We start from the raw sequence: 14,684 nt of genomic DNA, 5'->3' as shown, positions 1-14,684 counted from the left end.
TGTGACTATTGCCATAACGATTTTGGACACGGAGAGACCAAGGTAAGGCCAAAGGGGCCGCTCAGTGAATTGGAAATGTTCCAACCTCGCCCGGAACCTCGGGTAACATTTCAGGAGCTGCAGACAAGGTCTATGAATACACATCATCAAAGTCCAATGGATAACATAAAGTCTCCAAGCTGTAGAGCAGCGACGATGTGCACCAGAGTGAGCATTTTGAATTTGTCCTTCTGAAAAAGACATTTAATAGCCATAGGTCCATTATAGGCCTCAGACATCCGTCCTTCGGGATAAGGTAGTAGCATGAAAATAACCTTTTGCCTCTCTGAGTCTGGTACCTGTTGGACGTTGCCTTTCGCCAGTAGGAAATTGACTTTTTGCATCAAGATACTGGCGTGGTTCAAAAAAAATTGCTGTGGTGTTGATTGGGGAAGGAGGCAGTAGAGGCGGGGCTGAAATAGAATGCAACATGTAGCAATTTTAAACGATTTGTAGCACTCCTCAGTCTGACGTAATCCTTCACCAGCCAGGTAAGAAATTTTCTATCTGGCTGGTTGTGGGCCTGGGAGAGCAAATGAAAGAAGCTTGGCAGTACTGCAGCAGGGGCAAAAACGTTGAAAGGATAGCTGTTTCTGCTGGTGTGATAGGCTATGCCCACCGCCATGACCATACCTGAAAGAGTTGCTTTTGCTACTGCACTGTCTGGGAAGGTTGGCGCTGGGCCTCTGGGATAGCCCCAGAGTGTTTTTCACTGCTGGTGAAAGTGTCTGGCTGGGGACAATAACCCCAAGAACAAAGCTGTGACACAACTATTTTTAATCACTCAAGTGCCAAGTCTGTCTTCACTCCAAACAGTCTTGATGAAAGGGCATGTCTATAGAATGTAGAGCCAGGCTAGACAAGGAAGGCATTTTCTTTCCAAAGGCACCAATTAGATTCAACTCCCTATCGGGTAAGTTAGAAGTTTACATTAAGATGCTTAAACTAAGAGACTTCCAGATGTTGGCTGTTTCATAACAAAATCAGGATTGCTATAGGCTCATTAGTGCCATCTGAGTAAAGGTTGGCTGACTGGAGAGGCTGAGCACAGCTTAGACATCTTTGCATGAGAGTGCCTCGCGGAGCATAATAAAATGGTAACAGTGGCTCACACGAAGTTGGACCTGGTTGAAGAATTTCAAACAATAATTTAGCTTTGGTTTCCAGAGTAGGGAATTACAAAACTAACACTTCTGCTGCTCATCACTACAGCAAAAGAGGCATTTTCTGCTATTGGTGGACCAGGTGGCGAGTCCAGTCTGTTTGGCTGAGGTATCTAGTGCACTGGCTTCTTTCAAGTACAAATACAGCCTGTCATCAGTGTAACTTTGGGGGTGATGGGGCAGATTGACCATATCGCCATCAGTGTCTTGAGGGACATTAGATATGCTCTGCACCACATCAGGGTTGAAGGGGGGCTTCTATCCTTTAATAGTAGTGGTGTACATGGAAAGGCGGAGGCTGAAGGCCTGATTGTACTGTCACTGGTTGCACGTTAGTTATTAAATAGAGCAACACAGGCTTGTTGTGGGCTGATGTTGGTTAGGGGGTCAGAAACCAATGTCTCGATTCGATCTGGTACCCACAGGATTGGCACCTGTAGGGAAGGGACTGGTGTGGACCTGTAGGCAAGAGTGGAAGTCTAGACTGGCAAGAATACAGGCCCAAGGACAGGGCCTGAGGGGGCAATCAGTGCTGGGGGTAGGCCGGCGTAGCAGACACCAAGGGGTGTTTCTGCTGCTCTATGGGGCCCGAAGGCCTGCCAGAGGGAGCCAATAGTATCTGGAAAATGTGCATTGTGACTTACTCTAAGGCTACTTTCTGCTGCTGGATTTACAAAGGCCTGGAGATTTCAGGGCATATCGGGACCATATGCACAACACAGGTATTGCAGGAATTAAGAGTTATGATTGGAGGCAAAGCACTATAGACATACACAATGCAGGTCTGAGACCAACATCTGTTTCCTGCAGTTGCAGCATTGTTTGAATTCTGTTGTTTGGGTGAGACCTGTTCCCTGGCATACTCTCTTTGAGACAAACTTTGGAAATATAAAACAAGCAGGTTGGTAGTGGAGCTCTGCATCAGTGTTGAGGTTGCATAAAGAAAGATACTGAAGTTGGCATGCAGGGGTGACACATGCGCCTCTACTACATTACTTCTAGGGCAGTATGAATTCACCATGGAACCATATGATGCCACCTATAGGTGCGAGGGGAACACTGCTCAAAAATGGGCACCTGGCACCGAGGACTATTCGAAGGGTGAGGAGTCTGCAGTGAGATGTATCCATCAGGAATATATTACGTTAACTGAAACATGTAGAATTATTTTGAAGGAAGGATGACCTACTTGCACGGAGACAGAGGAACGTATACTATAGCAAATATTTCAGTCTGCTGTGAATTGTTTAAAGTATTCTTCAATTTATGTGTGGTAGGGTGAGAACTTTCTTAAAAAGATCCCACAGAGATGATTTCACTTGGCACACAAAATGTTATATGTGAATACCAGACCTGTCAAGAATTTAGATCAATCTATTATTTATTCTTCTTAGAATAAATAATACATCTCGCAATCAGACAAGAGATGATAAACTTTGGAGCCCAGTTATAGTTGCAAAACATACACTGTCCTCATCTCGGAGAAAATAGTTGCAATCCTAATAGTGCCATACCTCTCATACCTTTTAGCTCAAAAGAAAGTGTAAAGCAGCAACATGTTTTTAGCATATGTGGTCGCTTAGCCTTTTGTGTTTAAATGCAAGATGATTTGAGTTTTTAAAGTTAACCATCATTGCTCTTTATCTTCCTCGTACTGTTCTGGATAAGTCCGTCAGGACATATTAGTCATAGGTAAAGAGACAACATGGAATAATTGACGCAAGTATACATGATTTACTATGTAGGATAATTGACCAAAAAAAACTAAAGTCAATTTCTTTTATATTTCGGCCATAAAAGACAAAACAAACAGCCATACAAAACAGCAGTATTAATGGTAATAATACCAGCAATTCATATACAGATCAAATAAATACATGTAATCAAATTCATAAAGGTAAAAAGGCATATATAAAACCAATAAGTAACTAATAAATATGCAAGTTTTTAAAAACAAGTACAAAAATAATAATAATCATAAACAGAAGATTAAGATCAAAAGCAGGGGGATCACCCCCAGCATTAAAAGGACACTTTCCTCTGTCTAAGACGCCACATAAGCAACAAATACCTAGAGCCAGCAAAGACAATGTGACTGCCTAGTATCACTTCTTAATGTTCTGGGGGCAGACCTAACATTCCTAAGGTCCCAATTACGACATACAGGCAAAATCCACCAGAAAATAAATCATTTTTATTTAACTTAATTTGTTTTGCTATATTCTTATGGTTACACAGATCTCCATATGCAGAAACCCTGTGTAACAGTCTGGAACAAGAGAACAATGGCAGGCCTTTTGGTGGTGGTGGAGAGGTCGAATGAGGCCAGGAACTCCAGATTCTAATGTAGATGTGCAGGCTGTGATGTGATAATGCTAGAGAGGGTAATAAAAAAAGTTGTTAGAACTCAGGAGCACATGAAAATCGTGGATTGTGGGGTACGCCATTGCCAACGCGTCCCTTTATGTCTAATTTATACACTCTGGGACTCGTTTAGGCCAATTAATCTTTCGACCCTGATTGAAGACACCTTAGGACGAGATAGCTAATCAACATGTCAATCAATATGTCAATAACGTCATCAATATTTACTATAATAAAACAATTCAGTTTAGTCACAGACATTAGTAAGACTCAAGAAACCACCATGACCTTTCAGCCATGAATAACCACACCAGTTTAGTATGATTTGGTGATATTTATTCCCTATTGATTACAATTCTACTAGCAAATTTATTAATCTCAAAACCAAGAAACACATTAGCATAGTCACAATATGGCAACTCTGATAAGACTTCATCAAAGCAAGGATCACAAATATTAGAACATAACACAGCGTCAACATAGATTATCCTTAACAGAGTAATATTAGCGCATCATTCAACAAAGCATAGATTCAGTCATTTGTCTATTTGCGTCAGATTAATGAACCCCTCACCTAACCTCAAATAAGCATTGGCATGTTGGGCTACATGCAAAACAATTTAGCAACTTCAATTTGGAAAACCTCTAACTAAGGTCACTGTCAAAAGAAGCAGTTGGTACCTAGAAAGGAAAAGCAAACAGGCAATCACAATTTCATTGTCATATAGTTACCATCTGTATTGGGTCAGCATACAGATTCAGTCTTCTACGTCAGTTGATTCACCGTCAGTCAGGAACTCAGCAAGTCAGGTAAGAAGGGCAAAAGGGTACTTCCCTCATAAGGAGGTAAAGCATAAGTGGACAATATAAGGGCAAGGATGGTTTTAAGAACCAGACATTAAAGTCTCTAGGTAGAGTGACAAAGTGTCTGGGTCATAGCAAAGTTCACAATGGCATCTCCCTAACTAACTCATTTCCTTGTGTCAAGGGTTTTTATCCCTTTTCTGTTTTACAGACCCCTAATTTTCCATTGGTTGAGAGTTTGCACCCCACTATCTCCATCCAATAGGTTACCAATTAGCTCATCAGATTTGTCACCCAATAACAGTTCTCACGTAGTTTATTGGTCATTATGATTGACGTCTTCAGTGGGTAGAATGTCCGGTATGATTTCATACTCTCGTGGTCCTTTGCGCATCTTCAGTCAGTGGCTCCATTGTCTGTACCGGTTCAGTCGACCTTGTACCTAGGGCTAGTCTACACTGTTGCATTCAGCAAAAATGTTTCCTGGAGCAAGCCGAATTTCATGAGAACGGATATACTACAGTTACATTCATCTTCTAGCTTTTGGAAAAACACGAGTTCATGTCCTTCAGCAAGTCAGCACACTGCACGTTAGAAAAACACATTTAATATGAAACCAGGCAGCTAGGCCTCGACTCATGCTAACTAAGGCCTACTGATTTATTAGCAGAACTTTAGCATATAACCTTTTACATTAGTGTAAAACCATACTTTAACGTAACATTTCATCATTATTAGTCAGTTTCATTAGTCCCCGTATATATTGACGGCCACTCCCCGTGGGCACATTTCAAGCACACGTTTAGCAAAATACATTAATACATTTTCTATGCGGCATTATTACGCATTATTTCATAAAACATTTCATGTTAACATTGAGTAAATAAGCTATGCTCTCTCACCATAAATGCCTTAACAGAGGACTAGGCCTTGGTTGTTATCTCTCTGACGTGGTTGGGTGTGGAGGGAGATCGGATCAGACTACTAAATATGATTATTTGTTGACTCTCAGCGAGGAGGAGCACATAATCAAGCCAATCATGTTTGTGCAGGGTGGCTGTCAGGAATGTTGCATGGAGGAGTCTAGGCTGGTCAGAAGACTATGCCACAGACCTATATACACACACCCCACTGTTCTCCCCTCCCCTGCTACTCTATAAACACAAGAAGTAGTGGACATCAGCTAGAAACTTCCAAGCACACTTAAAGAGATCGGAGAGAGGAGCTCCTAAGAACACACATGGAGTACTACCTGAATATTTCATTGTAGTCTGGTAAAGAAAGTAGTCCCACCATACCTTAAACCAGGATGTGAGCTTACTCGTTGACTTGTATATGAAATAAAATAACTTCAATTCTTCTATTGCAGACGAATCACTAATATTAGAATACCAGAGCAAGACTGCCTCTTCGCCCCACCCGGAACCAGACAGTCGTGTGGAAGCTGCTTCCTCACTGCTCCAGATACTAGCCAATCAGGCAGAGGATCCTTCTTCTTTGTTCCAGAAATCAGTCAGTATTGAGAAGGCTGTTGCCTCACCACTTCAGAAAACATCAAACGAAGGTTAGACTCTCTCCTCTTCTTCATCTTTCTGGAAACAAACAGTAGTTCTGTTTACAGAACAGTTGGTGATAATACAAATATTTGTAAGGATAGTGAATTCAGGAGTTAAACACGAGCACGCCACTGCTTGGGATAGTGAATTTATCATGTAAATAGTTGTGTTGCGATAACTAGTGTAGGTGACATGCTCTGCTTACTGCTAGATGAAGTCTTTCTACTTAGCTCGGTTGTGAGATTGGTTATAGAAGTTCTCTTAACTCAGCTATATCACTATCTCAACAGAGATATCAACTTGTCTCATGTCAGGTGTGACTATGCAGTCCTGTTTTTTTCCAGTGCAACATGTAATCCTGCCTTTGTAATGGGGAAAAGCAAAGGTGCCAAATACCAGAAGACAATAAATAAAATCAGGACTTACTAAGCTTCTCTCGCCTGACATAAAAATCCTGAGCGCTATATTGATTTTTTTAATGTGGATAGAGACTGTTTACACAGAGGTCTCAGTATGTGATGGATTATTGATAGATAATGTTGACACACAGATCTATAGAAGTTAGTTTTATTTTTAATTGCAAGAAACAGCTAATGGAAATGGCAGTGTTTCAATGTGCTTCAAATACAAAAAACAAAATATCCAAAATAAAATGGATTTTACACCCTTCTCTTATTTCTAAGATTGAGGATTCAGGGTATACAAACATCTCTTCTGAAAATGTTTACTTTATTGTAATCAGCATTAGCCTTATACATCCTACAGTGTTAACATCACATCAATATATATATAACAATTAGATAAGTGTAGCTCAGCACTAAGCCACAATAAAACCATTAACAATAGTCTGCCCGTTAAAGCAAACATAAAAATACAAAATTAAATTCTAACTTCTGCATACTCACTCAATCATGGTAGCATAATAAGCTACTAAAACATAAATACACCCTATTGATGCTTGGGAAAGCTAAAATAATGTCTAATGTCAGCCTGATTTCCCCTTATTCTTCTGTTTCCTGGTTGTGATCCAAGCACTGCAGATATACATGGAAACTGTAAGATAGATTAGTGGGTGGTCCGTTGTGTAAAACAGGTCTAAGGCATCTGCCTCATTCAATACTTTATAAGCACTGAATTGGGGAGTAAGCCATTTCCTATGAGTGCCCAATGCATTTGGCAGGATAACATAAAATGGGTGCTGTTCAGGTTGCAGCCTACCAGACAGCGCAGCTGTTTGGTTTGTTAAAGACATCTTGGGGACTTTCTGAAAGGTTGACCTAGGAATGCATTCCGTCCATTGATTACCATTGACTTTGTGGTTTATAACTTGCATCTTCTGTCTTTCTATTTGCTGGCTTTACTTGCTTTAGGCTTTCCAGGTTCAGTTCGTCCCTCTTGTTGCCTAAACCGTGTTAACTGTATCCTTCCACAAACTCCCTTTCTGTAAACAGGCCTCCAAATCATCATCTTAGCTTGTCACATTTGCTGTGCATTCAAAGGATAAGGTCAAATGCCATATGTTGTCTTCTGAGGTCACTCGTTACTTTTCTTTCTCAGACTTCAAAGTGAGAGAATTTATATGACAATGTTGCTGCATACTGTGGGTAGGAATGAACTGTGTAAGCATTTCAGAATTAGTAACACCAGCATCATTATCCAAAACGTTGTCAATCACTAGTATCACGTACACAACAGAAAACATTTAAATCCATAAAATTGGGATAAAAATACAATAATAGAATCATGAATAAAATATCCAATTAGAATATCAGCGAAACACATTTTAAAGAGACAAAACTAGTACACAGTGAAACCCCTAACCTTTGATAGTTCCAAACAAAAAAGCAAAAAACAAGTATATCTTAATAACCGAAAACAACTTTGGGAATCCTAGAGAATTGGCAGCACAATATTGAACTCTGTTAGCCATAAAATGGTTAAGTGCAAACTGTAAATAATAAATATTAAAGTAACAAATGCAAAGGTGCATGAAAAGCATCTAAGTGACAGTGTGCAATAAATTGAAAAGCTGTACCACCCCAGCCTAAACCTTTGATGCTTCAGTTATAAACTGACTCCTAATTCCAGTTTAAAGTGGCCAGTCCATCTATGGCAACACTCAGAATAGCTTCCCTTACATGCGTGCATCCAGGTTTATCAGTCAAATCTGCAAGAATTCTAAATTCCAGTGCACACTGACTGTCAAAACAGTAATGATCTTGTATGCACTTAGTGCACCTCTTCTGAATGGGGAGCCAGCTGAGCTTCTTGAGGTGGGGTTAATGTGGGTCCATATGGGGAGGTCCAGGTTGAGTCTGGTTGCTGAGTTCTGTATTGTTTGCAGTCTCTTGAGGAGGTGCAATATGATTCCTAAGAAGGATTAACGTAGTCCAGTCAGCAGGTGACAAGGGCTTGTATGACTATACATCCGGTGTCGATGGGGAGCGACTTGAAAATCTTTTGGAGCATGCGCAGGGTGCGAAAGCAGGCGGAAGAGACTGCGATGATCTGGAGAGCTTGCTGCCCAGGACGATGCCAAGGTTGTAGGCGTGGTCGGTCTGACTGGTGAGGGTCCTAGTTTGGGGGTCCATCAAGCATCATTCCCTGGGTTGTTCCCGAAGATGAGCACTTCTGTCTTCTCTATATCTCATCCAGTCAGCGATGCTTGTCATGCACTTTCAGAAGTTGGTCAGCGTGGTGAGGGAGTTTTCTGATAGTGAGAGGATGCGCTGGGTGTCATTGGCGTTAGGATATGATGTTTAGTCCATGTGATCTGATGACGTTGGCTAAGGGAGTCATGTAAGTGTTGAACAGAATAGGGATGAGGGACAAACCTTGAGGGACACCGCAGATGGTGTTCTTGGGTTTCGAGACGAAGGCGGATTCTCTGAGTTCTTCCTTTGAGGAAGGAGGCAGTCTACTTGAGGGCCTCTCCTTAAGGGCATCTCCTTGAATTCCAATGTTGTGGAGCCCTTTGATCAGGGTGTGGTGTCCTAAATATGTTGAATGCTGCTGAGTGGTCGAGGAGGGTCAAGGCCACTGTTTTTTCTTGGTAAAGGAGAGAGTTGATGTCATCTGTGGTTGCAGTCAGGGTGGTTTTGGTGCGGAGGTTGGTGCGGAATCTGGATTTTGAAGTGTCCAGAAGATTGTTGTTCTGGAGGTGTTCTGTGAGTTGGCAGTTAATGACCTTCTCGATGAATTTGGTGGGAAAGGAGAGGCGAGAGATGGGGCAGAAATTCTTGAGTTTGTTGGGGCCGGCAGATGGTTTCTTAAGTAGGGGCTTGACTTCTGAATGTTTCCATTTTTCAGAGATGGTGGCCATGGTGATGGATGCATTGAAGATGGTGGGAAGCTTGCTGCTGATAGTCTTACTCCCGAAGTTGAAGATGTGGTGAGGGCAGGAGTCTGTGTGCGCTTCTGAGTGGATGGAGTTCATGATGGTCGTTGTGTCTTGTATGGTGAGCTGGTCCTGGTGGTGAGCACGTGGTAGTGTTCCTGATTCGTGTGGGTGAAATGGCTGAGGATGTTGGTGTTTAAAGTTTCTGTAGATGGTGAACGTTTTGTCCTGGAAGACGTCTGCCAGGGATTCCCATAGTTCCTGTCAAGGGGTGATGACGGTTTCGGTAGCTGAGGGGCTGGAGAACTCTCTGACAATGTTGAAGAGATCCTTGCTATGGTTGGGGCTTGCTTTGATGTAGCAACCAGAGTGTTTCTTTTTGTCTTTTTCAGGAGTTGTTGGTATTGTTTGAGTATTGTTTTGTATGTAGTTTGGTCCGAGATTTCCATGCTGGTGCACCGTTTCCATTGAAGTTGTTAGCAAGTGTGCTTGATGGTATGTAGTTCAGTAGTGTGCCAACTGGCTGGCTTGGAGGACCTCTCGTGCTTGGAGGGCTTGATGGGGGTGACTCTGTCGGAGCAGTCTGTGATCCAGGCTGAGAAGTGGTTGACCGCCTATTCTAGGTTAGTTGTGGTGTGAGGGTGGGCAATTTTGAGGGCGTTGGTCTATGGCTCTCTGAGATCTTGTTCCAGCTGCAGGTGGAGTGCTGGGTGGCTTGGGGTGGTGCTGGGGGATCCTGAGATGGTAAAGTGTATGACGGCATGGTCAATCCAGGTTAGCTCGGTGACATGGGTGTACTTGACATTCGTCCCCTGGACATGGCCATTGGGGTGGTGGGCATGGCTCCTGTCGTTACTAAGAGAGGAGCCATGTCCATAGGGCCTGTGCACCACAGAATGGCGCTACACTGCCTAGAGGCATTTGTTTTTGCTTCTAAACAGTGTAGTGCCATAATTTGGCACACAAGCCCCGGTTTCCCCTATGCCTCCCAGCCCTGTTAGCATCCTTTACAAGGACGCTAACAGGGCCTTAGCACCGGCCAGCGCCATTCCATAAATATGGCGCCCGGCCGGCATGATGGAATGGTGCTAGCCGACGCTATACTTTTTGACGCAGACCTACGCTAACGCAGGTTTGCGTCAAAGTATAAATCTGCCCCAGTGTTTGTTAATATATATGAACCCCTTACAAGATATTGCACCTTGATTTTGCAGCTGGTGGAAGTACATAAGTAACCTAAAAGATAAAAAAAAAAAAAAAAAAAACTTCAGTTGTGAAGGGCTATCACCCCATGTATAGCACGCTGAGATAGCCAAGATTTCTGGAAATATCAAATTGCCCCCACTTTGCTAATCACCCAGGAAGCTATGCATTTTAAACACTTTGAACATTTTGTTTATCACTATAAGAAACCTTTGTTATCCTGCACTTGATTGCTTGAAGTGTTTGAGATTAGTATAGTTTAGTGACTGAGAAAAAGAGTAATTAACTGAAACCCCCTTCATAAGGGTCAATAAAATTTTCCCAATGGTGGCCTACAATTATATTCTCATTATGGGAAGCACTCCTCCTGGTTATTTGCTTAGAGACCACTGCAAAAATGTTAAGACCCGAGCTAATTGTTTGTCACCCCAAACAAAGACGGAATCAGCAAAAAAAATCTTGGAAGTACAATCATTTTCACAAGATTGATTCGGCTTGTTATTGTTAGGATGTTAATCACCACAGAAGCATTTGGATACACTCCCTTAACATTAGATTAAGGTAGGCTGTAAAATTGTTGCTGTAATGCAATGTTAAAGTGAAATGTAAATAGTTTTGCCTGATCAATAGTGCATGTATCTTTCAACAAAATACCTACAATGAATAAAACCTCGGTTTTAGTAAGATTACGTTTTTAGCCGGTGACTGAATCAAAGTTAGTGCCTATACCTTATTTCCTGCTCAAGGCAGTATTGGAGGAGGGGGGAGGGGGTCTTCCTCGTGTAAAGACATCCAGGGTGGTTTGCAATGACAATTGTTCTTAATCCTGCATTTCACACAGATTACTAGTATGACTAAGGTACATTGCATAATATTTAAATAAGTGGCTCCATATAAAGGATCTGTAGGATGGGTGATTGGGCAATCCTGCATGTCCCCTTTCAGCACATAGACTGTGCTGAAAGTGAGCATCAGTGATTGAGGTTTTATTGGACTACATATATTTCCCAACCCATTGTTGGTTGGTGGATAGAATCTCCCATCTTTGCATGGGAGTCCAGAGAAAGCTTCATTTGACCTAGTCAAAGGCTATGTCTCCATCAGTAAAATCTTAGATAGTGGAAGCTGATCCTCCTCCAACTTCCTGAGCATTATAGCTGTATTAATATCCTTTTATTCCTTCCTGGAATAAACCTAAGCTGCTACTTGGAGTCTAATTAAAGAATGACCACTGACATTCAGGATAATGTTTAATATCTACACTTAATAATGATATGTGCTGATAAAACAAGGTTTGTAATAGCATATCTTTCATGTGGAAGTCCATCTGGAGTGGTTAAACCCAGTATAGTGGAATAGCAAGTTCTACCATTATTGTCCGGAAGATGTCCAGCAAGATTGAGGCTGTAATGCAGCTGGGTGCTTGTTTAGTTCTCCAGCAGACAGTTGTGCCCGTGTGCTGTGCTATTAAATCCCGAAGAATGAAAGAAAACAAATAAAGTCGGGATTAGTTAGATTTTAGTGTGGTAAGTCTGCTTCCCACTAATTATACCTCACTTTCTTTTGTATATTATGAGGATAGTTTTGAGTGGATGTGAGTTTGTCTAATATTCTCGAAATTCTGAAAAAAACTCCAGGGGGTTGGTCTTCACTTACGCATTGTGAGATTGCAGGCCTTTCATGGTGTATTCCACCTTTTTCCCTTATCACCAAGGTTGTCCCTACTTTCTCCTAAACTCAAAGGGTGAAGACATCTGAGAGAATCATCATCTGTACCTCTCAAACCCTTACCAGACATTTCAAGGGAGTCTGAGTAGGAATGAAAATCACCTCCTTCTGAGCCTGAGGGAGATGCTTTGCCAAGGGAATATCATTGAAGATCACCTTAACTTTTTTGCTTGCCACACATATGATATCCTCTGACATTAGCAAAAATTGAGAGTAGTCCCATAGTCATCTCTGCAGGCGACATCTGTGTTAGCATGGACGGAGTCTCCGACCAGAGGACAACACTTTGGCATGCTTTGATCCATATTTTTAGGTGCCTGGGTTGAGAGCCCAGGGCACATGGCATCTGGGTCATAAACTCCAAATGGGTGTTTTCTTCTCTGGTAGGGCCCCAGAGGGTGCAGGAGCCATCCAGATTAGGTATCTGTGTCAGCTTCTGAATTTTCTTCAGTGATGAGAGAGTTTGGCACGAGATGACAAATTTCCCTGGGAACAAGACCATTTCCATGAGGACTGCTTCTACTCATGGCACTTCTTGTGCTTTGTTGTAGGAAGGTCTCTTGGAAGATCATTGCTTTACAGATGACTTACCTGCAAGTGAGAGCTATTACATAGGTGTCTCCCGGAGGGCAGGAGCTAGAAACAACTTTGCTTTTGTCAACCTTTAATCCTTCGGTTGAATCGAGGCACCCGAATCACACGCAGCAGTGTTGTGTTACTATTCAAGATACCACATGCTGTTGTCATGTAGATCAGAAAGGGACATCTTCTTGTGGCATTTGTGGCGAGGCTTAAAACATGAAATTTTTGGAGGAGACATTTGACTTAGTTCATGTTAAAAGCTGAGGATTTTTGTCAGTGAGAGATCTACACCTACATCAATGAGGTACCGAAAACTGGTATTGACATAAGCTTGCCGGTCAGCAGCTAATATGCTCCAGTATCGTCCTACCCGGAGGCAGAGTCGCTGTATTGGCCTTGTGGCAGCGGAGAGCTATTGCTGTGGATATCCTTTTCCATGCCTGATAGCAGCCTGGAAGGTTAATTCTTAATATCAGAAATCTGCAGCATTGGGTATCCAACAGAAGGTGGCATATGTCATATTTCTTCTAAATTGGACCTGCACCTTGAAAAGTCTGCAAAACTGGCTTGTTGCTGTAGCATGTGGAAAAAAGGAAGGCCATTCTGACTTTTGCGTGGTTGGGCCTGTACTTTCAGATGAAGTGACCTAATCTCTAGTAAGACCAGCCCAAGATCCAGCTTCCTGGAAAAAGCTTTAAGAATGAGTTTTCTCAGGAGTCACAGTGTTGCTGCAGGCCACCAGCTCAGAATGGTGCAAGAACATCTCCAATGGTAAAGTGCCACTCAGTCACCTTCACACATCGCAGAGGGTGAGCCTGCATCATCTCTGAACAGTGCTGTGCCAGAGTGATGCCTACATCTTCCTTTCTTCAGCCCCAGAGGGTCCAGATGAGCATTAATTATGAGAAGTGCAAGCATGTGCTCCTATTGATGGAGGAGTTTCCTAACCCGACTTTCTGCCATCACTGCCCTTCTTCTCAAAGCTGACTTCCATGCAGTGGCCTATAGTTGTGTTGGAACTCCACTTATGAAAGCAGGCAGCAAGTGATTATGAAGATTTATTGGAGACAAGTGAAGAAACAGCATGCAACGTTCATTCAGTTGTTGCTCCAGACTGAGCTCTGTAACAAACTTGAATCTAAAATGTACACTGAAAGATGCTTTGACAGAGCAAACAAATTAGAGGAAACACTCCTTACCAACGTTAAAGAAACAATCCTTGGACAGGCAAGTCAACGCCGTGTCCTCCGCCTGCTTCCTCACCCTCCGCATGCTCCGCAAGATCTTCCGCTGGATCCCCGCCGACACTAGAAAAACCGTGACCCACTCCCTCGTCACGAGCCGCCTGGACTACGGCAACACCCTCTACGCTGGGACCACCACCAAACTCCAAAATCGCCTGCAACGCATTCAAAACGCCTCGGCCCGCCTCATCCTCGACGTACCCCGCAACAGCCACATCTCCGCACACCTGAGACACCTGCATTGGCTCCCAGTCAGCAAAAGGATCACCTTTCGACTTCTCACCCACGCACACAAAGCCCTCCACAACAAGGGACCGGAATACCTCCACGACGCCTCAGCTTCTATGTCCCCACCCGCCTCCTCCGTTCCTCTGGCCTCGCGCTCGCTGCCGTCCCTCGCATCCGCCGCTCCACGGCGGGTGGGAGGTCTTTCTCCTTCCTGGCAGCCAAGACCTGGAACTCCCTCCCCACCAGCCTCAGGACCACCCAGGACCACTCCGCATTCCGGAGACTCCTAAAAACCTGGCTTTTCGAGCAGCAGTAACTCCCCCCTTTCCCCTAGCGCCTTGAGACCCGCACGGGTGAGTAGCGCGCTTTATAAATGTTAATGATTTGATTTGATTTAACAGCAATGTGATAGAAAGTAACACAGTGTATAACGCTT

The 14,684-nt window shown here is 43.0% G+C and overlaps 1 protein-coding gene across 5 annotated transcripts in view; it reads left to right on the top strand.

Annotated features, from left to right (window-relative positions):
* The window catches only part of LOC138259344 (uncharacterized), a 153,905-nt gene that overhangs the window by 81,421 nt on the left and 57,800 nt on the right, over positions 1 to 14,684 (top strand). For all 5 annotated transcript variants that reach the window (XM_069206997.1, XM_069206998.1, XM_069207001.1 and 2 more), the window contains exon 5: positions 5,740 to 5,934. In XM_069206997.1, coding sequence (XP_069063098.1) covers positions 5,740 to 5,934 — 195 coding nt within the window. The remainder of the gene's footprint in view (positions 1 to 5,739; positions 5,935 to 14,684) is intronic.

Source organism: Pleurodeles waltl, chromosome 9 (assembly GCF_031143425.1).
Source record: "Pleurodeles waltl isolate 20211129_DDA chromosome 9, aPleWal1.hap1.20221129, whole genome shotgun sequence".
Lineage (NCBI taxonomy): Eukaryota > Metazoa > Chordata > Amphibia > Caudata > Salamandridae > Pleurodeles > Pleurodeles waltl.
This window is presented reverse-complemented; position numbering and strand designations above follow the sequence as displayed.